This window comes from Rhinolophus ferrumequinum, chromosome 4 (assembly GCF_004115265.2).
Source record: "Rhinolophus ferrumequinum isolate MPI-CBG mRhiFer1 chromosome 4, mRhiFer1_v1.p, whole genome shotgun sequence".
NCBI classification, from domain to species: Eukaryota; Metazoa; Chordata; class Mammalia; order Chiroptera; family Rhinolophidae; genus Rhinolophus; species Rhinolophus ferrumequinum.
This window is the reverse complement of record NC_046287.1, coordinates 44,365,588-44,388,084: the sequence shown is the minus strand read 5'-3', so window position 1 is coordinate 44,388,084 and position 22,497 is coordinate 44,365,588. Positions and strand designations below refer to the sequence as shown.

Genomic DNA, 22,497 nt, shown 5'->3' with positions numbered 1-22,497 from the left:
CTGGACGGCAAACTAAAAACGCTGTTTGGCATTGGCATTGCTGTCAGCTCACAGCACCAATAGAAATGCCTTCCTTCTATTGATGTAGTGACCCCCTTCCCTTTCTCATCAATACCCCTTGCCTTGGTCTCCTCATCAGAACACTATTTGGGCTTCTCCCTCAATCAGTACTTCCCCAAAGCTATTCTTTGATGTCCGATAAATGCTGTTGCCTCTTACTTTGAAAGGCCTCTTATTTTCAGGTTAACATGGCTTAGAATAAGAGTGCCCAGGATTCCAGGCTTCATGAGCTCAACAACAGAAATACTACCCTACAGAGAGAACTTGGATCAAAAGAAACCACCACAAGCTTCTCCTTTCTACTCCTGGCTTATCTGAGGGCAGGATAACAACCATGAAGCATGCTTTCAACCCTTCTGGAGCAAGTTTTCTTTCCTTCCGTCAATGCTGCAGTTTTCTTGATGCAGCCTCTTTACTTGCAGCCCCCATGCTTTTAGGTAACATCACTTGCTCCCCTGTGTGTATTAACTGAGCCATTACCTGAAGTGGTTTCTCTGCTCACACACATTGAAGAAAGCCAGAGGAGGGCAGAGCTGCCTGGGTTTCTCCCTGCACACCACAGTCTTCCAGTCAGGCTAGGGGAATTGCTAAGACTCAAAAGTTAATAGAGACAGATGAATAGACACACAAAATGTGGTGTGTGCATACAGTAAACTATCATTCAGCCTTTAAAAGGAAGGAAATTCTGACACCTGCTACAACATGGATGGACCTTGAAGACATTATGCTAAGTGAAAGAAGCCAGACACAAAAGGACAAATGCTTTTTGATTCCAGCTATATGAGGTACCTAGAGTAATCAAATTCACAGAGACAGAAAATGGAAGAGTAGTCGTCAGGGGCCAGGGTAAGGGGAATGGAGAGTGAGTGTTTGATGGGTTCAGAGTTTGTTTGGAAGGATGAAAAAGTTCTGGACGTGGATGGCGGTGGTGGTTGCATAACAACATGAATGTACTTCTGGCACTTAATGTTAATACGGTAACTTTTATGTATATTTTACCACGGTTTTGTTTTGTTTTTAAGGCAATAGAAACTCACATTCATTTCCCTTTTTAATGTTCCTCTCAGTGTTTGCAGAACCCAAACCCCTTCTCAAGTCAGACAAGGAAACAGAAAAAAATGATCTGGAGATAATCGCTGTTGTTATTAGTATTGGTGTTGTTGTTGTTAATTTTAAAGGAAGGATACGCAGAATCCTCCAGAAGTGCTGGAGTGTGAGTCCACACCCCACGTGAAACTGCACACACCCGTGCAACTGCCCAATGCCCTACCCACTTTTGCTTCCCTACACAGATGTGTTTTTGTCAGCGCAAGTGGGGTTCCTGGAGCAGCAGCATCAACATCACCTGAGAACTTGTTAGAAACCAAATTCTCGGGCCCCACCCTCGACCTACCAAGTCAGCAAACCCCGGGTGAGGCCAGGCACCTGCGTTTTAACAAGCCCTCCCCCGTGGCTCAGGTGCGCGCTCACGTTGGGTCATCCGTGGCCCACGCCTCACGCTGCCACCTGCGGCTGTGCGTCTTGCCCGGCGCTAAGGGCCTAGGGCGGAACAGCGGGATCCCGGGGCTGGCCACGCACAGGTGTCCCTCTGCCAGGGCTCAAGGGGCGCTAACCTCTGCTCCCTGCGGTCCCACCGCCTCCAAGGGTGGAGCCGGGCCGCCCCGCCTGCACACCTCCAGCTGTACAGGTGGCTGGGCAGGGCCGGGAAACAAAAGCATAGGAGCAACACCTTTAAAAAAAAAAGTCCTCCCGCCTGGGCTCTCAGCTCTCCAGTCGCAGGAAGCCCTCGAAGCCGCCAACATGGGTAGGCTCGCGTAGCTGGGCTGGGGCGGAGTTTCCGTGGAGCTGGGACGCTGCAAAGGGAGCTCAAGGGATCCTGCCGGGGGCGACGCAGGTCCCCGCTGTCGCCGGCGGCTCGCGGACCCGCGCTCAGAGCCGGGAGGGCTGGTGTCGCGGGCGGGCGCCTGGGCGCGGGGCACGGACACGTCGCCGCGGCGGGAAGCTCCTGGGGGTCAGTGGAGCCGGGGCTCGCGGGCTCCCGGGAGGTTGCTGAGCGCCGGTGCTGGTTGGTCTCTGCGCTCCCTGGACGCGGAGGTGGAGGGTCCTGAAGTGCCGAGACTCAGAGGTTGCAAGAATGAACGCAATAACTCTGACCTGCCCACTTGTTGGGAATCCTCGGTCCTCGGGTCCCAGGCTGTGGAGTGGGAGTGGTCTTGAAGCTGGAATTGGTCGTGCGCGTGATGGCGGGGGCCAGCAGAACCTCCATCGTCTGTGGGCGCTCAGCGGCTGCCTTTGCACTTCTCTTGCGGCTGGCTGGTGAAGTGACCCCAGAGCTCCGGAGGGAGCCGTGCCTGGCCCAAGGGGAGTTGTGGCTAGCCGGTTGTGGCCTTTCTTATCATTCCATTTCAAGAGTGGCTGATTCCCTGTAGGCATGGAGTGTCAGCAGAACATCTAGAAAACAACTTAATCCTTCCTGCTTCAGAATAACTCGGGAGTGAATGCAGAAGCACAGGGCAGGCTCTGGAAGAGACCAGAGATCCGCCCAGCCTTCTCTCTTAAAGATGGGAAGGCGGGTCAAGTGCTTCCCCCTAAGTTATGCCATGGAGGGGCCCAGGCAGGCGCGCAGTGTGGCCACATGATTGAGAGAACCGGATCTGACTTTGGCTTATCTGCACTTACGTTCTTGTTCTTACCACTTGCTACTTCCTCAGCTATTAGACTGAAATATCAGTGCAGACCTCAGTGGTTGTGTTAGATGTGTAAGAGCACAACAGCTGGTGTGCCGCCCTCCAGTTAGCTCCCACAGCGTCCGTGTTATGGTTCTGAAGTAGCAGTGGGACTTCTAGTGGGGGCTGACTGTGCTTGTTCCAGAAAGATGCTATATGATTGTAATGTGTCACAACATAGTCTTTTTTAATTGTTTTCTTTTTTATCATTTAAAAATGTAGAAACCACTCTTAACTTGAGAGCTATACAAAAACAGGCGATCGGCAGGAGTTAGCCTATGATCCAATTGGCTGACTCCTGCTTTAAAGTACAAGTGTGCTAATCAGAGTTGGGAATGGAGAGAAGGCCGGTTTCCCAAGGGCTGCCTTCTGTAGTTAGGTCTCAGACAGGCTGAGAACCTCTCAAGTGACCCAGGCCCTTGTGGAGCTAAGGATGGTTTGACTGAAGATTTCGAATATTCCATCTCTTTCCTCTCACCCCTCCCTACTCCCTTACAGAGCTTAGCAAAAGTCTACGCTAAAGTAGTTGCTCTCACAAATTACTTTGGTCCTGAAAAACTATAGGTCCTGCTCTGTTCTATCATTTGCCACATATTTGACTTCAAAAATTAAGTATGAAGAGGCTTCAAGTTCTATGAAGCAAGTTCTTAGCTCCCTCTGCCAGGGCCTCAGTGCTGATTTGAGAAATCTACTCACTAACTGACGGACACTGTTGTATTCCTGCCCTCCACCCCAACACTCAACCTCCTGCTGGCCTAGTGTGAAATTCTGATGAGTGTTTCAAGTCAGCCTCCCGCTTGAGCATAAAATGATGGACTTAGCCTTAAAGGTGTGGCAAGCCTGGGCATTTAGAAGTCCTTCTGCATTCCCTCCCCTTTCTCAAAGCTCTTGGGGAAACCCCGGGAAGTCCCAGGGAAACTGGCACTCCTGCCACAGGCTGTTAAGTATACAGCTAGAAGCTGAGGTTGCTCCACACCAAAGAAGGCCTTGGGCTTCTGACCCTTGGGGGAACCTTCTTCCACAACAAGAAGAGAGAACCTCTGACATTGGGTTCTTTCAGGCTGACAGTAATCTAAGTCTGTGGGTTTTCAGCCTTTAGTGTGCACCAGGATTACCTGTGTGAGGGCTTATTCTAACTGGTTGCCGGTTGCTGGGCTCTATCCTTACAGTCTCTGCTTCAGTAGGTCTAGGGTAGGGCTCAAGGATTAGCATTTACACAAGTTCCCAGGTGCTGCTGCTGCTGCTGCTGCCGCTTCTGGTCCCAGGATCACACTGGGAGAACCACTGCTTAAATGACTCTAAATGCAAGGCTCTCTCTTTCTTAACCCTTGCCCTGTCCAAATGTGCCCCCAAATGAGATCGTGGCTAGAATCTGGTCATGGCTTGTCCATGACGATCACGTTTTGGGTAAATTTGTAGCTAAAATTTGAAAGTTATGTTCCGCTCTACGGCTAAGAACGTAGAGCGGAACATAACAGAAGCAATGAATCTTTGTGATCAGTGAAGCCTGTTGGGGAAAGCCTAAAACATTCATTTATGCAGGTATTTACCTACCACGTGAGAGTATACAGTAGTCCTGCCTTAAAGAGACTCATATCCTCAGGGACAGGAACACAAGCCCATAAACAGCATTTTTCCACACTGAGTTACAGTTGAGGTAAAGAAAGTTCTATGAGACCAGTGAAAGCAGCAGCTAGTAGTGGCCTGTCAAAGTTGGAGGATTTGCCATCTTAATGCGAAATTTTTGCCTAGTCCTTCATACCTCTACAAAATATCCTGCGTGGAATTATTCTATTTTTCATTTACTTGGCTGTTTTGATTAATAAGTTTCCTGCTGCCCTTTGAGTGACTAAAGAACAGCAAACAGATTGAGGGATTAGTCAGTTGGCTAGTTGAGGTACCAGGAAAGTTCACTAGTGAGAGGGACAGCTGTCTGCTCTCCAGAGTGAAGCTGCTAATGACCGGGGGGTTGAATGGAAGCATGGGACTGGTTGCTACCTCTCAGCATAGCTCTCAGACAAAACTGCATCTTGATTTCATTCCTGGCAGGAGACCAAGTAGGTAGGTGTCCCAGGTGAGCTGATAATAAAAACAAGAGAGAAATCTGAGGAACATTCCATGTTCCTCTGTGATGATGATGAAAGAATGAGAGCAGTATTATCAGCAGATGAGTGAGAACCATTGACTCACAGACTGGTGTTGCCGCATGAAGAACCAGGAAATCACTGTTTTGTAACTTTGTCCCTTGGTTTCAGAGGCCAGAAATCTATTTCTGAGGAACTAGATGACAAAGTTGTCTTATAGGGTTCAGGGAACAGAGCTGTGTCAGGTGGGCCAGATCATGCTTCTGTTTGCTGCCGAGATAGGGTCCAAGTGCAGCTGTCAGCCATAGACAGTAAAGAGCTGAAGGGCAATCTCAGCAGTTGGAAAGTACCATGGCCAAGGGGAAGGGATAGATCTTCCACAGACACTCCTAAAATAGGAGGAAGATTTAGTTCCTCCAGATTGGAAACCAGCCAAGGCCTCCCGCTGGGAAAGGAGCTTCTCATTGGCTTAGGGTTTAGAGTCATCAGTTACTGTCATCAGTAACTGTCATCAGTTAATGTGGAACTGAGCACATGGAACTGAGCACATCAGATTAACTGTCATCAGTTAATGTGGAACTGAGCACATGCCTGTAGGAAAATTTGGTTTAAGGATCAGACTTAAGACTGGTAAATTCACAAAATGTACTCACCAAGATGACTTATTGAACCCTCTCAAGCTAAGCATTTAAAACTTCTACAATCTGCCTCAAATGGCAAGATTTGATTATAAAATCTATTAGGACATATCACGAGGTACATTTGAGATGTTCTTGGAGGAATAAACCTTTTCTCCATTTAGTCAAAGCACATAAGCTCGCATGGTATACTTGTTTCCTGTGGCTGCTGTAATGGAAGTACCACGAATTGAGTGGTTTAAAATAACAGCAGTGTAATAGCAATGTCTCCCAGTTCTGAGGTTGGTAGTCCAAAATCCAGGTGTTGGCAGGGCCATGCTCTCTCTGAAGGCTCCAGGGGAGAATCTGTTCCATGCCCTTAGCTTCTGGTGATGCCACCAATCCTTGGCATTCCTTGGCTCATAGACATATCACTCTAATCTCTGCCTCCATGGTCACATAGCCATCTTCTCCCTTTGCATCGTCTCCCCTCTGTGCATGTCTTATCTTCACAAGCTGTCTTCTTATAAGGACACCAGGCGTATTAGATTAAGGACTCCCCCTCCTCCAGTATGACCTCCTCTTAACTCATGTCTGCAATGACCCCATTTCAAATAAGGCCACATTCTGATAGTCTGCAAAGGAAATGAGGTTTTGGGGGGACACACTCTTCAACCCAGTACACATAGCAATAGAAAATGTTCTTTCTGAAATATGTACATCACTTATACTTGACTTTGGGTAGAAAACATTCTTAGTGTGCACACGTGACTGCACGGTGGCCTGCATACTCACCTCAGGTGCCACCTTTCGTGACTAGTGTCTCCCCCCAGCAAGGCAATTCTAAACACCAATCCATTTAATAAAAGAAATGGTATATAGAAAATGCCCACCCACCCCCGTATAAAAGTAGGTGAATTAGAAATGCTCATAGTGATGTCACAGACTTAGGTAACTCACCTCAAGTTAATTCTAAAATGATGTCCAAATTCCATTGATACCGTACTATGGATCTGTGGATACAGTTTCCAGGCAACATTTAGCTATGAATAATATTTAACTTTTCTTTTTTTTAATAGCTGTTTCTTCTATGCATGCTCATTTTAAAATTACAAGACTGGAAGAAAAAAATCAGTCACCTAACACCTCTAGGGAGAGTTGTTAGGCAATATCTAACAAAATTTTAAAAATGCATAATATTTTACGAGCATTCTACTTCTAGAAATTTCTTAGAGATAGTCTCATGATAGGAATAAGGCATGTGTAATCTAAATATCAACTAGGAGAGAAATGTGTGTTGTGTACATAGCTTTGCAGCCTAATTTCACACTTATCACGATCATAAAGCAAATTTTCTAGTCATAATTTAACTTCTAAGAGTAAAAAATTGTTGTGTGTAAAATTTAGGGTCTCTAGCTTGATTTTCTCCAAAACAAACCTCCCAAAGGGCCAGGAAACTGGTTCATTTTGATTTAACGAAACTTGCATGTTTTGGCATTGTTTTCGCCTGTGACAATGTGTGACATTGCAAGGGCTGACGTCAGTTGGCTTGTTAGTGTTGCCTGTTGGATGTGTGCAATTCACTGGGATGCGAGGGTGTTGTTCAGGAGGCTGACAGCTGCTTCCCTTCAGGTCCTTTCCTCTTATTTCCTTTTGGAGCCTGCTCTGAGGATGGGTCTGTCTTCTCCGTAAGCTGAGACTATAGTGGGTTATTCATTGTCATCAGTAATAGCATTTAAAGTAAGCCTAACTCAAAGTTCAGAATAAAGGGTGTTCAACTAGAATAAAAGAATGTCCAGGTATAGATAAAGGACATATCCTGGAAAGCAAGCGTTGTCTTCCTAACAGCCAGTAAGGTCATCTCTCCTGAGTGACTGCTCCCTTCCTACGCACGAGGCAGACCTTAGGCCTGTGCCTGGATCTGTTTTGCATAACATCTTACTCCATATTAACTCGGGTGCACCCTCTGGCCTGGCTGTCCTTTCCCTGCAATTAAGGAATATACGATCTCGGAGCATGTCCAAAGGCGGTTGCACCCTGGTGCCCGTAGAGATCATTTCTTTCTGAAGAAGAACAGGCATGGCGGTCAGTGTTGCAGAGCACTAGTTACGGAAACGATGATAAAAGTCAGAGGTTATTTATAAAACCATCAGAGGTGGCTAATATGGGCCTCTTAAGCCTATAATTGTAGACAATTGTGTAGAAGTCTTTTTAAAAGGTAAGAGAATATCTGTAACCTACAGCAACAGGTTATGTATTACAAATGCTCTCAAACTGCTATGGGTTTAATTGTGTCCCCTTCAAATTCATATGCTGAAGTCCTAACCCTGGTACCTGAGAATGTGACCTTGTTTGGAAATACAGTCATTGTAGATGTAACTAGCTCAGATGACATCATACGAGAGTAGATGGGCCCCTAATCCGATATGACTAGTGCCCTTACAAAAAGGGGAAATTTGGACACGGACACGTACAGGGAGAAGACTGTGTGAAGACGAAGGCAGAGATCAGGGCAATGCGCCTACGGGTCAAAGAACACCAAAGATGGCAAGTAAAACCACCAGAAGTTAGGAAGCGGCCTGGACTATATTCCCCCTCACAGCCCTCAGAAGGAACCAGTTCTGCCCACATCTTGACCTTGGATTTCCATCCTCTAGAACTGCGAGTCAATAGATTTTCATTGTTTGAAGCCACTCCATTTGTGGTAGCTTGTAGGGCAGCCCCAGCAGACTAGTGCACTGACCAAGGGCTGGCTCCCTCAGTCCTGACCAGTGGACGCCCCAGCTGAGGGAGGAGGTGATTTAAAGAAAGGTGAGGGCGTGGCTATTAGACACACACCAGACCAGGCGAGGACGAGGCCTGGCTGGTGGATGGTTAATGATACGAGGCAGTTTAGTACTCACACACACGGCGAAGAAAGACTAGCCAAAGGTGCCAGCTTCCTGTGGTCCCTGTTCGCAAACAAAAAGGGCAACACCGAAACAGCAGGGGCTGATGACAGCCACACGCGCTGTGAGATACCCCGTCGCTGAGGAGCCAATGCCAGACTGTAGCTCAGTGGTTTCATGTTCTGTATCTCTCTTCTCAGGGGCGTGGACAGAAAGCCCCATTGATCCGTGGGGCTCACACCTTTGCCCACGTGGCCGGTGTGGATAGGAACAAGTGCTCCAGGGCTGAGCGGTTCCCTGCAACGGCGTCATCCCCACGGCACTGAATAAAACTGGTTTTATGAACCAGAAATACTGGGTTCCCCGTATTTCTAAAGTAGTCATGCTGTTAGGGTTTAGTTGATGTTCTTAGTTCTCAAAGGACTGATAAGTCGTTTACTTTCAGCAGTGATGCAGGAAGACAACCAGTGCCTTGATTACAGCTGCATTATGAAGACCGTACCCCAGTGTGTTCTGTGTCTATGTAGCTATTTGTCAACGTGTCAAAGGAAAAATAGGTTCTCTCTTAGTGGGGAAGAAGGTGGTTGTGGGAAAAAAAGGCTATTTTTATTATTATTTTTTTCATTGAAGGTGCGCAGGGCCACTGCGCAGGTGCTGGCTGTACCCTGCAGAAGGCCCCAGCAGGAGGCCCCCTGGGGACTGGAATGCAGCCCGTGCTCCACAGCCAAGCAATGCATCCATCCAGGGACACCTCCTTTTCTTATTGGCGCCAATCCACTCTCCATTCATCAAACCATTGCCTCCTGAGGCAGCATCCGGTCTGAAAGAGACACAATTTTCTAATGCCTCAAAAAGCGCCATATGGACTAGCAGGGACCCTGAGGGTGGGAAATGCAGCAAAACATTCAAGTAAGGAAAGAAACAAGTCAGGCAAGAAACAGCCTCAAAAAGAACCACTCCAGAAGCAAGGGCTGAGGATTACAGGCATAGAATTTTCTCTAAAGCTAATCTGACTAGTGTAGTCACTACTGCAATGAAAGAAAAGCACTTTTCACTTCTTGATCAAAGTTGATCAATTTTGGGAGGAAAATAATCAAACCAAGTGTGCCACACCGGGTGCTCAAGTCCTTCCTCTTCCCCCACGCCTCCCGTTCCCTCGCCTCAGATTAACTGGTTATGCCTGATGTATATCCCACTAGGTTCTTTTTGAAGTGGCGCACGCCATTTATTTTCTCGAAAAACAGAAAAATGATGTGTGAGGCTCTGTAACATTTTTCAGAGGTCAGAACAACCTGCTCTGTCAGGGGCAGTTGCAAAGAAGCTAAAGAGACCTAAGTGGGGAAGAGAGTATTTGGGAGGCCGAGGGGGCAGGTGAGGTGCTAAATGCCCCAGTGGTGCAGGGAGCTACGGAGAGCCTGGCGTGTCATGTGCCCACACTCCACGTGGAGTGGAGGAGGATGGGAATGGGATCCTGAAGGGCATTGAACGCTACGCTGAGCGCAGGTCTGACCTTACAGGTAGCAGAGAGCCAGCAAAGACTGAGAGCAGTCCTGAAATGTTCTGTGTGGGAAACTCAGGTTGATAGGGCGGACAGGGGACGGGGAAGGTAAGCCAGGCATCTGCTTGTCACCGTCATCCTGGTGAACGACAGACAGAGCTCAGAACAGCAAGGAAGAGCAGAGGCCAGAATCACATCAGAGTAACTGGTCGCCGGGATGGAGCTGCCACTTAATGTGCACACCTTTGCACGGGCCATTTCCTTGATGCTCCCTAGGGTCACTCTGGAGCAGTGAGTCGCTCTCAAACTGTAGCATGTCAGCATCACCCGGAGGACATGATCACATGCAGCCAGCCAGGCTCCACCTTCAGAATTTCTGATTCGGTCGGTCTGGGATAGACCTGAGAGTTTGCGTTTCTGATATGTTTCCAGGTGCTGCTGCTGGTGGTGCAGGGACCACATCTCAAGAACCACTGCCCAGGGGGATTAAAAATGATCCTTAAACCCCTACAGCTACCCACATGTCACACACTGTAGTGCTGCCCACTGGAAAAGCAGCTTGATTGAAAGTCAGTGCTTGCCACGGTGGCTTGTATTTGAGAAGACGGACTTTTCTGTTTTCTGATCTCCGTGGCCTAAGTCCCCAGCGTGGCATCATAAGGACCTTCTGCTTTTGGTCAGTGTGAGCAGCCCTGGAGGGACTGACTCTTTCTGTGAGAGCCAGCTTCTCACTCCTGCCAGAGCTCGTCACGGCAGATTCCTGTCCATGTTTTCATTTTAGGTCAGGCCATTCCAAACATCCATCCGTACCACCCAGCTGTCTTCACGGGGTGCAGTGAATAACAAACCTCTTTTTATGGATGTGGATTCATTCTTACCAGTTACAAAGAAGATGTTAGCCTCTCTAGATGAAGGAATGGAGGTCTGGTGGTGAAATACTTTGAACAAAGCCACGTGGCTAGGAATGTCTCCGAGCTGTGGTTCAGCCTCCTAGTTCCAAGTCCCATGTCCTTCCCCATACTAGATTCAGGGGCAGTATTAAGAGTGTTCTCACCTTGACTCAGAAACCACTTCGGCTAAGAATGAGGCTGAGGGGGTTCTAGCAGAGGCCATTGTGTCCCCTGGGGTCTCACATGACCTACCTGTGAGGCGTGTGCACGGACTGAAAGAACCATGATCAACTTAGCACGTTTTAATCCTGGCATAGGAAGCCATTTTCAGACCACCTCCTGCCCTGTAGCAACCCCGGAAGGTAGCATCCCCATGTTAGAGACGGGCAGTGAAGGCTCAGAAGCCTGCAGAAGGGAACAGGGCAAATACAGATTCTGCCAAATTGCATCAAAAAAGCAGGTACTAGGTATGGACTTCGGAGTCCTCAGGTAGAAAATGTAGCTTAGGAAAGATTATAAAACAGGTGTTTTGCTGCCAAATAAAATGTGCTAGGAAATTTTATCTATGTAAATAATGATAAAAACCTATGTTTACATAGCTTGAGGCAAACCCGTGTACTCGTTCCTACTGCTTCTGTAACAAATTACCACAAACTTAGTGGCTTAAAATGTCACAAATTTATTCTCTGGAGGTCAGAAATGAAATGGGTGTCCCTGGGCTAATATCAAGGTGTCAGCAAGGCTGGGTTCCTTCCAGAGGCTCTAAGGGAGAATCCGTTTCCTTGTCTTTTTAGCTTCCAGAAGCCACCACATTCTTTGGCTCATGGTGGCCTTCCAGCAATTGCCACCACTCCAATCTCTGCATCCTTCTTCATATCTCCTCCTTTGACTCTTTTAAGGACTATCGTGATTACACTGGGGCCACCCAGGTAATCCAGCATGAGCATCCCATCTCAAGGTCGTTACCTGAATCACATCTGCCAAGTCCCTACGCCTTGAAAGGTAACATAGCCTCAAGTTCCAGGGATTCGGACATGGGCCTCATCTTTGGGGGACCCCTGTTCTGCTACCACACCATACAACTTCAGCAGTATCATCTCTAACACATCACGCAACACGCAAATTATTCGCTCAATTTCATTCTTGATGAAGATAGGGAACAATTTTCTCTCTGCCTGAAGGTGAGAGCTCCTCTCTCAGACTTCAGCCAAATGCCCCATTCCTTCCCTTCCCAAGTCCAAGTCCTAGCAATGGACTCTTTACACCCATCATGTTGCTGAGGGAGTTCTTAATTTCTAGGTGACAAAACATTCAAGGTAGGGTTTCCATCCCTAAATGGTTCAAAATATGGAGTGTGCTTTGTTAACATTCACCTTCATGGAGAGATTACATGAAGTAATGGGAAGTAACAGTGCCGTTTGTTTTTCTGCTGTCCCCCCAAGTCAGTAATCATGGACGTTTGTAGCATATACTTACCGAATTCTTTAGCCAGAAGGAAACAAAAGCACTGCTAGGCTTAAGATAATGAGAAGAGCCAGGAATGATTCAGCGATTGTTACACGCTTCGCACTAACTAAGCTAGGTTCCTGGCAAGGCTCATTCTAAGATGTTTTACTCTGACCAGTAGTTAAATCCAAGCGACCCATGAATGGTGCTAGAAACATCAGACCACTCCAGTGTGCTCATGAGATTTACTATCAGGATACCAAGGATGGACATAGTTATGCCAAAGGAAACAGACTCTGGTGGCAGTTGAAATTTGAGTTCAGACTTAAGGCTCAACATAAACACTACTTCTGCATTTGAGCTTTCAAAGATAGCAATCCTGTTGACAAAGGTGTATTAAGATAAGAAATGCTGACTGCAATATTCCACCCAGTAAATAGCTCTGAATTCTGTAGTGAAAGAGTTTAGCAACCTCTGCCCTGCAACAATAAAAGTAGTTCTTTGGAATGCACACCTGTCAGAAAATAAAAAGCTTCCTGACTGATGACTGGGTACAAAATCTCAGATTTTCTCTCGATTGCGCTTAGGAATTTCATTTTCCATAATGTAGTTCTGGGTGTGATGGTTATTGTAACAAGACCTAAGTTCTCTGAGTGTTTTGGTCATCTTTTTGTAACCCTATTTATGTTTAACGTAAGCAAAACCTTTGCCATTATTACTTATCAAATAATTGGCGTTAAATAATATTTAGCAAAAAGAAATTACAGGTGCTACCCTGGCCAGGCAAAGTGTTTCCCTGCAAACCAAAATTCTGAGACACGTGAAATGTATGATTGCAGTGAAGCTCCAGGCTATCTCTGTTGAATTTGTGTGTTTATACCTCCCTCCTGCTTTTCTATAGAAGGTCCATGGCAAGGACCACTGAGCCCTTGTGTGGGTGTCACTCCTTGTTTTGTCCAGTCTTTGGGAAACAATGGCAAAACCACATTATCTGAAGTCTAGGTAGACAGAAAATTGTAAGGTCCTGCCATGTCCTCAGGATGATGGAGCATCACTACAATGAAAAGGGGCTTTGAATGCTGCCAACAGACTTTACAAAAGCACGTGTCCTTTTATATCCCTGGAAAGTGCTACACTTTCCAGTCTGGTGATGAAATGTGGCAGCGTGTAGAGTCTGGTGATGAAGCCTGGCTTGTGGGGTATATCAGTCCTGATCCCATCAGGAAACAGATGGCATATTCAAAATAGAAGCATTTCTTCACAAAAAGACCAATTAGAAAAGGGTGGGAGACTAGGAACCATAAACGATAGATCAGGTACCCAGAATCGTGGCCTCCCAGTTACCACCTGTAGTAAGTGGTACAAAACAGTGTTCAAAACGTGGAAGGAGAGAGTCACATGGAAAGCGCCAACTTCAGAGAAGCAGTGTCTGTCTCTTGAGGACAAAGCAGTCTGAAGTGATCTTTGGAGAAGGAGCCAGGAAAAGGTATCCCTGACCCTCTGATCTCTTGCTAGGGCTCCCCACTGGCCAAATCATGTGGGGAACTGGGTAGACATGGGGACACTGATGAAACCTGTGCAGGTTTGCCTCAGAACGGGGTTGGTGGGCCTGGAGTGGCAGAGCCAGTATCTGAACATGATACTTGGAGACTGATACGACTGGTTCTTTGAATACATATTCACTCAACAAAAATTTCATTTTTACTCTGTGAAAAGCATCATGCGAGGTGCTGAGGATTCTGAGGTCGCAGCATTTCCCATTGAATGATGCGTCAAGCCCTGGGCTCGGGCTTCTCACTTGAAACTCTTACAGCAATCCTGTAAGGTGGGTGGAGTTATCTTCATCTGATAGGCAGGCCATCCGAAGGGAAGATGGACTTGCCCAAGGTCACATGTCTGATCCCAGGTCCGCATTCTTCACGTGTTCTGCCCCAAAGCAGCCCATTCCCACAAGGAAGTTTACCTGGGGAGAAAACCAGTCTTTTCGTGTTGAGGAATCTCCTTTCAGAAGAGTTGGGAATCAAAGCCTTGTGAGACCAGGATAGTTTATTTCCCACCTTAGGACAAGGACAAATAGCGCCGCTGTCCTAAAGTGAGCAAAAGTGAGACCAGCCGGTGGGAGGTGGTGGGTCCATGCTGAGTTAGAAAAGTGCAGGTCCCCACCCCCAGCACAGCACGCCCAGAATCAGGAAGTGAGGCCGCATACGACCAGCCCATCGAAGCCTGGAAGACCGCGTGGGTCTTCCCACACAGTTCTTTAAGAACAGAGTTCCTCAGGCAGAGTTGCAATTTTGTTTATTGTGGGATGATGGCCCTGGACTTGCACATAATGAAAATACAATGTGGCGGATCCGAGAGGAAGGGCCCCGAATGGGGAAGTGTGTGAGAGTTCGAGGTGGGGCGTGGTGGTGAAGACTTCAGCGTGTCTGGCTTCTGTCCTCAGTTCCTGGTCTGGACTGGCACAGAGGGCCTCTCTGGGGCTTGGAGCCAAGGAAGTGATAAAACTGACTTATGCAGACCAGTCAGGCAACTCCACGGAAGGACCTGCCTGGGGTTCTCAAAGTGTGGCCCCTGGACGAGCAGTGTTGACATCACACTGTGGAACTTGTTAGAAATGCAAAGTCCAGGGGCCCCTCCCAGACCTACCTTGTCGGCACCAGTGGGTGTGGAGTCCAGCAATCTGTTCTCATAAGTCCTCGGAGTGATGCTGAGAACCAGTTAGAGAACCACTGCTGTGGGGCCACTAATGTATAACAGAGGCAGAGGATGCTCAGGGGCCCTGACAACAAAGACCTCCAAGATGTGGTCCTTGGGGGCTGTGCAGGGGAGGGAGTTGATTCTCCATGGAAAGGAGCCTCGCATGTGACAGACGCTGATACTTCCTGGGCAATCTGTTGGTGTAAGAAGCAGGACAAGGACGTGTTAAGACTTGAGACAAGATGATGGGTCAACTGTTGTCAAAATTCAAGGGAGATAGAAGAGCCGGGCCTGAGCAGCAGGCATGAAGATTTAGTCAGTGGCGCTTGGCTTGTACCAACTCACTTGGAATCTCACCCTTTTTCTTCTTGCTCTTCTAGTTTGTTCTTCTGGCAATAGGCCTTGCTGTGTGGTAGGTGGAAAAGACATTGGAAATGCGGAGATGGGCAGTACTGAGATTCTTCCACCAAAGTGGAGGCAAAACTATAAACTTTCATTGCTCGGTGGTAACATAGGAGGTCAGAGAAGGCTTCATGACGGGCAGGAGTCCGTGAAATGGAGCATTGCTGGCAAAGGATTCACTCACTGCCTTATGCGTGAAGGGCTTTGGGTAGGCACACACTCAGGGAACAGATGGTTGGGTGTCATGGGAGCCCCGCTCTGCAGGGGGATGAGGTGAGGAGGAGGGCCCAGGGGAAGGAATGGGGGCTGAACCCTCACGGTGTGTTAGGTGCCCTTAAGCTCTTTAGATGTCCATTATTTAATCCTCACCAAATCCCTGACTTTGTGCGATAGTAAAGAACATGTTAAAAATTCGGCTTTTCACTGGTGGGCGATGGTAGCCTTTGAAGTGTTTTAAGGAGGAAATAGTTTTGGCACCGTTCCCTGAGCCTCTGGTTCTCAACTCTGACCGCATGTGAGAATGGCCCAGAACTAATTTAAAGAAAATGCAGCCTTCAGGCCCCACTCTAGATAAGAGGCCTGGGCCTGGGGCTGGGATTCTGAGAGGGCTGGAGCTGTCTGGACACTACATCTGACTGCCAGGCAAAGTCAGAGGGGCTGAGTTCAGACTCAGGAAAAAGTATTTTAATTACTTGACTTTAATTGTGGCATTTTGTTTTTCTTTCAGGAATGTCCCAAACACGGGTGAGTGTTGTTTTCTCTTCTTCACATTGCTTCATCTTATAAACTTTACAGTTTGTTGTGCTCTTAAATGTTCACAGTTCTGCTTCATTCACGTAACAAATGTGTGTCATGCATCTAACATGAACGAGGGGACAATCCTGAGTTTCTGTGTGACATCCCTTGTCTTTAGGAAACGCTGTGTATAGTCCTTCTCGGACGAACAATAAAACTAGATGCTGTATTTCATTGTTGTCTCTCTGTGGAGTGTGAGGGAATAAAATTTTTTAAATTCTGATTTCCACCTCTGGATAGTCACAAGCTACTAAACGGGCAGGGGCTGCTTTTCATGCCATTAGCGCTCATTTGTGAATATGAACCGGTGAGTAGCATATTTCAACCCTAGGCTGTTTCTTTTTGTCAGAGTTGCTTTGGTTATCCCCTGAGCATCTTCTTCATCGTGGTCAATGAGTTCTGCGAAAGATTTTCCTACTATGGAATGAGAGGTAACGATTTTCGACACTTCTTCCCCTTGCGTGAAGAGCATGACTTACGCAGACACTCCTGACTGTGTTTCCTCTCTCCCTCCGCCTGCCCTCTGTGGACAGCACTCCTGATTCTGTACTTCACACAGTTCTTTAAATGGGACGACAATCTGTCTACTGCCGTCTACCACACATTTATTGCTCTGTGCTACCTGACACCAATTCTCGGCGCTCTCATTGCCGACTCCTGGCTGGGAAAGTTCAAGTGAGTAGTCGCAACTTTCTTGTTCACAATCAAGCCGAAAAGTAATTCTGAGCTTTGTGGTTTGGGATGGTGGACTCTGGGAACCAAGAATCAGGAACATCAAACTCTGAGGAGAGCATGTTACACCCTGTTTCTGCTCCTCATCGGATCCCCAGAGCCTGGCACAGTGCCTGGCATTTAGCAGTGAATGAAAGGAGCACCGGTAGGCTTTCTCCCCGCCTCCAAACAGTGATACCATCTTTGTCTCATCTTGAAGTGGTAGCAGGGATACTGTGGATCATTAATGATGTTAAGGCTGGGAGAACAGAGAAGCTCCCACTGCTTGATGGGCGGAGAGGACACGTGGCACTCAGCCAGTCAGTCCTTCAGGCAGAGCTCCACACGTGCACTCAGTAGGGGGTTATCAGGAAGTTCCTAGGACTTACTAAGCAAGAAAGTGGAGGCTCTTCCAGGCCTAAGGCATGACATAGGCAAAAGCAGAAAAATTGACTATCTCAAAATAATTCAAAACAATACAAAAATAACCAATGGTCCACTCCTGGCTAAATGTTACCAGGCACAAGATAAATAGCTCTCATTTTTTAAAGATACAAGTACTGATTTCGGGAGTGAAATAAAATAAAACATTGAGTCTTTCAAATTGTTCAAAGATAAAATGGACCTTCCCCCTTCCCCTGGCTGCTCCAGCCAAACTTGGTTCTGGGTTTGCAAGCTGGGCAACAAATTCTTCAGCTGGTTGCCTTTCTAAGAGTTACTTGTTTGACTCAAGTTTAAGAAGCAAGTATATTCCTGACTGGGCTCTTGAAAGTTTGAAGCAGAGGGCTTTTTTTGTGATGGAGTAGGAAGTGGATTATAGAATTAACTTGGATTTTTTTCAAACACAGGACAATTGTGTCACTATCCATTGTCTACACAATTGGACAGGCAATCACTGCAGTAAGCTCAATTAAGGAACTCTCAGAAGTCAACCACAATGAGCTCTCAGACTCCAACAACAGTGAAACCCCTAACAACGTTGCTGTACACGTGTGAGTTGATGTTAACTGCTGCCCTACCCCTATCCTCCCACTACGTGCTGATTCGGTACTCTGATTTTTAATGTTTCCCTGCACTTCACTGTAAGTGGAAGGAGGCCTTTCCTCCCTCCTCAGCAGTATAGAGAAAGCCATTTAATTGACTAAGAGTTGGGTCTTCAGTATGGCATCATCCTAACAGTTGTCTGCAGCCATTGCTCACTTGAGGCTTGTTGTCTGGGGTACATCTCTCATTGATGCGTGGTCAGCACATGGGAGACCTGTGTGAATCTTGAGCTTCTCTCGAGGCATATAACTCCCCTAGACCTTGATCCTTAACTGTGCCGTTTCCTGAAAACTCTGTACCTTTAGTCTTCTGTCTTGTTCTCTACTCTTACTGATTTTTCAGTAATTCAGTTTCATAAATATTTGTTCAAGCTCTATGTTCTGAGTCCTTGATGGAAAATGTTATTGACAAATGTTCCTCCGTGAGATTAATTTCCCTTTACTGCAGTCTGGTCTACTAGACAAGTTACAAAGATTTGCCATTTCCTGTTCTGGTGCTTCAGTTCCTTGATCTCTGAGTCAACTGTCTAATGGATTGGGAAAACATTATTGAAATTCAAATTAGTATCTGCAGTCCCTGCTATGCGTTTCTGATTTGTTCATCAATCAGATTGCTGTTCAGACGAGGTTCCTTGACAAAACACCCCTTGGTGCCCACAGGGAATCGTGTTGATGGAGCGGAGTGGTTATAAGCATGGTCTGGCAGTTCAGACTTTCATTATCTGATTCCCAGCTCTCCCAGAGGGTAGCTGTAAGACCTGGGGCAACATATCTTCTCCGTGCCTCAGTTTTCTAATCTACACTATCAATTAGGAAGGACGTGGACTTTGAAGCCAGGCTGTGTGGGTTCACATTCTGGCTGTGCCCCTTACTAGTTGTGTGATCTTAAGCAAGTTTCTTAACCTCTGTGCCTATGTTCCCTCATTTGTAATAGTTCCTACCTCACATAGGACTGGTTTACATCCAGATAGAACACCTAGAACGTTGCCTGGCAAGTGAGAAATACTCAAGAAAGCTTAGTTACTCACTTTATTTCATGGAGTTAGTATTAGAACATACCTATAATTCTGACAAGAGTGCATGTCGTATAACATACAATTAGCCATGTGTTTTTTGTTGTTTGGTTGGCTTTTTGTTTTGTTTTGTCTTGTTTTTGTCTTTTAAAATGCATAGAGTGAGAGCACTTAATACAAATTGTATTAAGAAGCAAACAATGAAAGAGGTGCTTCCGCCAGCAAATCCAGAGAGATGACCATGATTTTTTAAAGAATTCTTTCTATGTGCAGTATCTTCCTTGACTTTATCTGTTTCATAAAATATGTTTTAGCATTTTAAAGCAATGTTAGCAACCAAGAAGATATGAAATAAATACTTAGAAAACTTAAAATTTGTAGTACCTACTATAAATCAACAAAACTACCAAACAAGGGTAAATTCTGTGAGTGATTTTTTTTCAATTAGGAAGCAAAACATTTATAAATAACTTGGAAAATACAAAAGCAAATAAAAATAAATGACCTTTAATGCCTTCTAATTATTATAAATAATCTTTTTACTATTGTAAGAGATTATAATAATAAATAGTTTGCGCTACTTCTGTCCAGTCTTCTGTACTTTGTAAACAAGTTAAAATCATACTAAGTAACCTGAGATCCCACTTTGCAATTAAATCATTAGTGTTTTCTAATGTATTTTAATGATGATTATGTGTCTATTATGATTGTACCAAAGACAATGCTTAAACATTTTCCTTACCCATTCTTTTGCTGAAAAGGATAAGGCTGCAAAAGAACTTCATGCAAAGACCCCTGTTCCGTATTCAAGCTAGTGCTTTAAATTTTCTAGCTTGTAAATTATTAGATAATGGTATAAACTTGAAGGTCCATGCGATCAAGTTTCATTCACCTGCACTGCTGTGCATTATTTCCTCATATAGTTTGAGTTCCTTCTCTGTGTTTATCACTGCGCCTGGTTCTCTGAGGGAAATTAGGAAAAATGAGGCTCCTGCTTTACTATCATTATTATTAGTTTCAGGTGTACAAAACAAGGTAATAGTTAGACATTTACACCCCTCACACGGTGATAACCCCCTCCCCTCGGACATCATTGTTACAACAAATAGCTGTTACAATTCCATTCGCTCTGTTTCCTATGCTGTACTCCTCATCCTGTGACCATATATATATTAGATTATAGTTGAGGTTCAATATTATTCCGCTTCAGGTGTCTACTTTTAAGGATGTCACATTTCGGCAGTAACCCCCGTCTTTCTCTAGGGCGCTGTGCATGATTGGCCTGACCCTGATAGCACTAGGAACCGGAGGGATCAAGCCCTGTGTGTCTGCATTTGGTGGCGATCAGTTTGAGGAGAACCAGGTAAGAGCATGTGTCTTCACAGAAACCACATAAATGAACTACAAACCCCCAGGAATCAAATTCCACTGACACAGAGTCTGTTCTCCACTGGATTCTTTTCAGTGGACTTGAAAGTGAGGTTCTGACCAAAACTAAGTTAGAAATCAGGTCAGATCATCAGCTACATTTGATCAGTTGATATGTAGCCAAAGTCATCTTACTCTAACTTTATCCTTTTTATTATAGGAAGCGAAAAGAAACCGATTTTTTTCCATCTTTTATTTGGCCATTAATGCTGGAAGTTTGCTTTCTACTGTCATCACTCCCATTCTCAGAGGTAAAAGAAAATACTTGAAGGGGACTTTATTTTTATTTTCTTGATTGTGGAGAGAAAGTCAGGCGAAAAATTTAAGTCCTTGTTTTGTTTGTTTCGTCCCTCTAGTCTCCCATTATACAATGCTTCAGCTACTGGATACATACTAGAGCGCACATTGAAATCCAGAATATGAGCTTCTTTTCTGCAAGTTTCATCTCCTTCTCTAATCTTACTTGAATCCTTTATCCCAATGACCACTGAAGAATCTATACAATCCTTAGTATAGCAATCAATTTTTCTAAATTATTACTAATGCAAAGTCCTTATTCATGGTAAGAGATAAGACAAGAGAGGCTGTGGAAACCACACATTTTTGCCTTCGAGCTTTGCTCCTCGGTGATGTTCAGTGAATTAGGAGGAATTTCATGGGCAAGGTTTTGTTCTTTGCTTTCTAATCATCTCAGATATTTCTACAAGAACTGCCTAAGAAAGAGGATGAGGCAGCAACTGTCAACAGCACTCAGATTTTTGTGCTTGCTACTGAGCCATTGAGAGTTTGTGAGTTTCCCACGTGGAAGGGAATATTTGGGGACAAATTAGACCAAAACAAGACCAGGATGTGCACACTGAATCAGATTAAATTATGAAATAAAACATTTTGTGGGGATTTATGTATTTCCGCATTGACTAGTAGTTTGAAGATGACACTTAAACTGCATTCCAACTTGTGTAAAAATTTAATAACTTTTATTCTTACCTTATGTTCCCTCACTTCCCCACCGACTAGAATATCTACTGTGCTTGTTTGAATTCGAGAATGTGTTAAAGGATAGTTTTTTTTTAAGGTAAAAATCATGACTCTCATACAAATATGAAATGAGCATATGACAAAGATTTTACATAACTTTATTAATTAATGAGGGAACTGAAAGCTACTACAGTTAGTTCAGATAAGGATTTGACTAACAAAGATTTACTTATATTCTTTACAGGATGGGGAATTTATTTTGCATTGCCATGAGCGGGGATCATTTGTACAGCTATGAACTGAAAACAGGGCATGACTATCAGTGAACTCCTTTCTCTATAGAATTGTGAAATAGCTGGTCAAAGATAAAGTCAAAATCCCTTTAGGATCAGATTCCTGCAGTCTCCATCATTCCATTGAAAGGATTTCCAGAATTCCCTACTGCCCCTTCCAAAGTCTTACTTTTTTTTCCACACCAATCCTAGGATGTCAGAGCTACTACAGATCCTCAGACAGGGGTCGGCAAACTGTGACCTATGGCCCACATCCAGAAATGTGGACCAGACCACCTGCACATGTATTGCCTACGGCTGCTTTCACCCTACAAAAGCAGGATTGAGTGTTGGGACAGAGACTGAGTGGTCTACAAAGCCTCAAATATTTACTAGCTACCTCTTCACAGAATCTAATTGTTTTCTAATTGGCATGAATTCAGGAACATACAATCTTGATTTTCCAAAGCACTTTTGATTTTATTTACTGAGTATCCAGGTTGTTTTTATCTCCCCCACTGAGAAAATCCACAGAACATAAGAACTGGTACTGGCTCGGCCAGTAGCAGACATCTATGTAAAGGCTGAGATTGGCATCTGTCTCCATCTCCTGCTCGTTCTATTCCAAAGCCGCTTTGCTCAGCGGGCAATGACATCACTAAGGCAAATGGATAAATCTAAAACATTAAGTGAAAACAATATGTAAGAACCAGTTAAGGATTTTTTAAAACGGGAGCTGTTTGAGCGTTACGAATGCCATAATGAATTTTAATCTTGCCATTTCTCCCCAGTTCAAGAATGTGGAATTCATAGTAAACAAGCTTGTTACCCACTGGCCTTTGGAGTTCCGGCTATTCTCATGGCTGTAGCTCTAAGTAAGTAGAAATCCATTGAATTAATACAATCCTATGATCAGATCAGGCCCTCCCTTTAATTATTGAGATTAATT

At 45.3% G+C, this 22,497-nt stretch overlaps 1 protein-coding gene across 1 annotated transcript in view; it reads left to right on the top strand.

The window, feature by feature from the left end:
* The first annotated feature begins 1,254 nt into the window (after positions 1-1,254).
* Positions 1,255-22,497, top strand: part of SLC15A1 (solute carrier family 15 member 1) — a 44,964-nt gene continuing 23,721 nt past the window's right edge. Inside the window, exons 1-8 of the mRNA XM_033104730.1 lie at positions 1,255-1,864; positions 16,036-16,052; positions 16,453-16,534; positions 16,637-16,778; positions 17,663-17,806; positions 20,134-20,233; positions 20,459-20,549; positions 22,340-22,423. Of these exons, the coding sequence (XP_032960621.1) occupies positions 1,861-1,864; positions 16,036-16,052; positions 16,453-16,534; positions 16,637-16,778; positions 17,663-17,806; positions 20,134-20,233; positions 20,459-20,549; positions 22,340-22,423 (664 nt within the window). The 5' untranslated portion in view covers positions 1,255-1,860. The remainder of the gene's footprint in view (positions 1,865-16,035; positions 16,053-16,452; positions 16,535-16,636; positions 16,779-17,662; positions 17,807-20,133; positions 20,234-20,458; positions 20,550-22,339; positions 22,424-22,497) is intronic.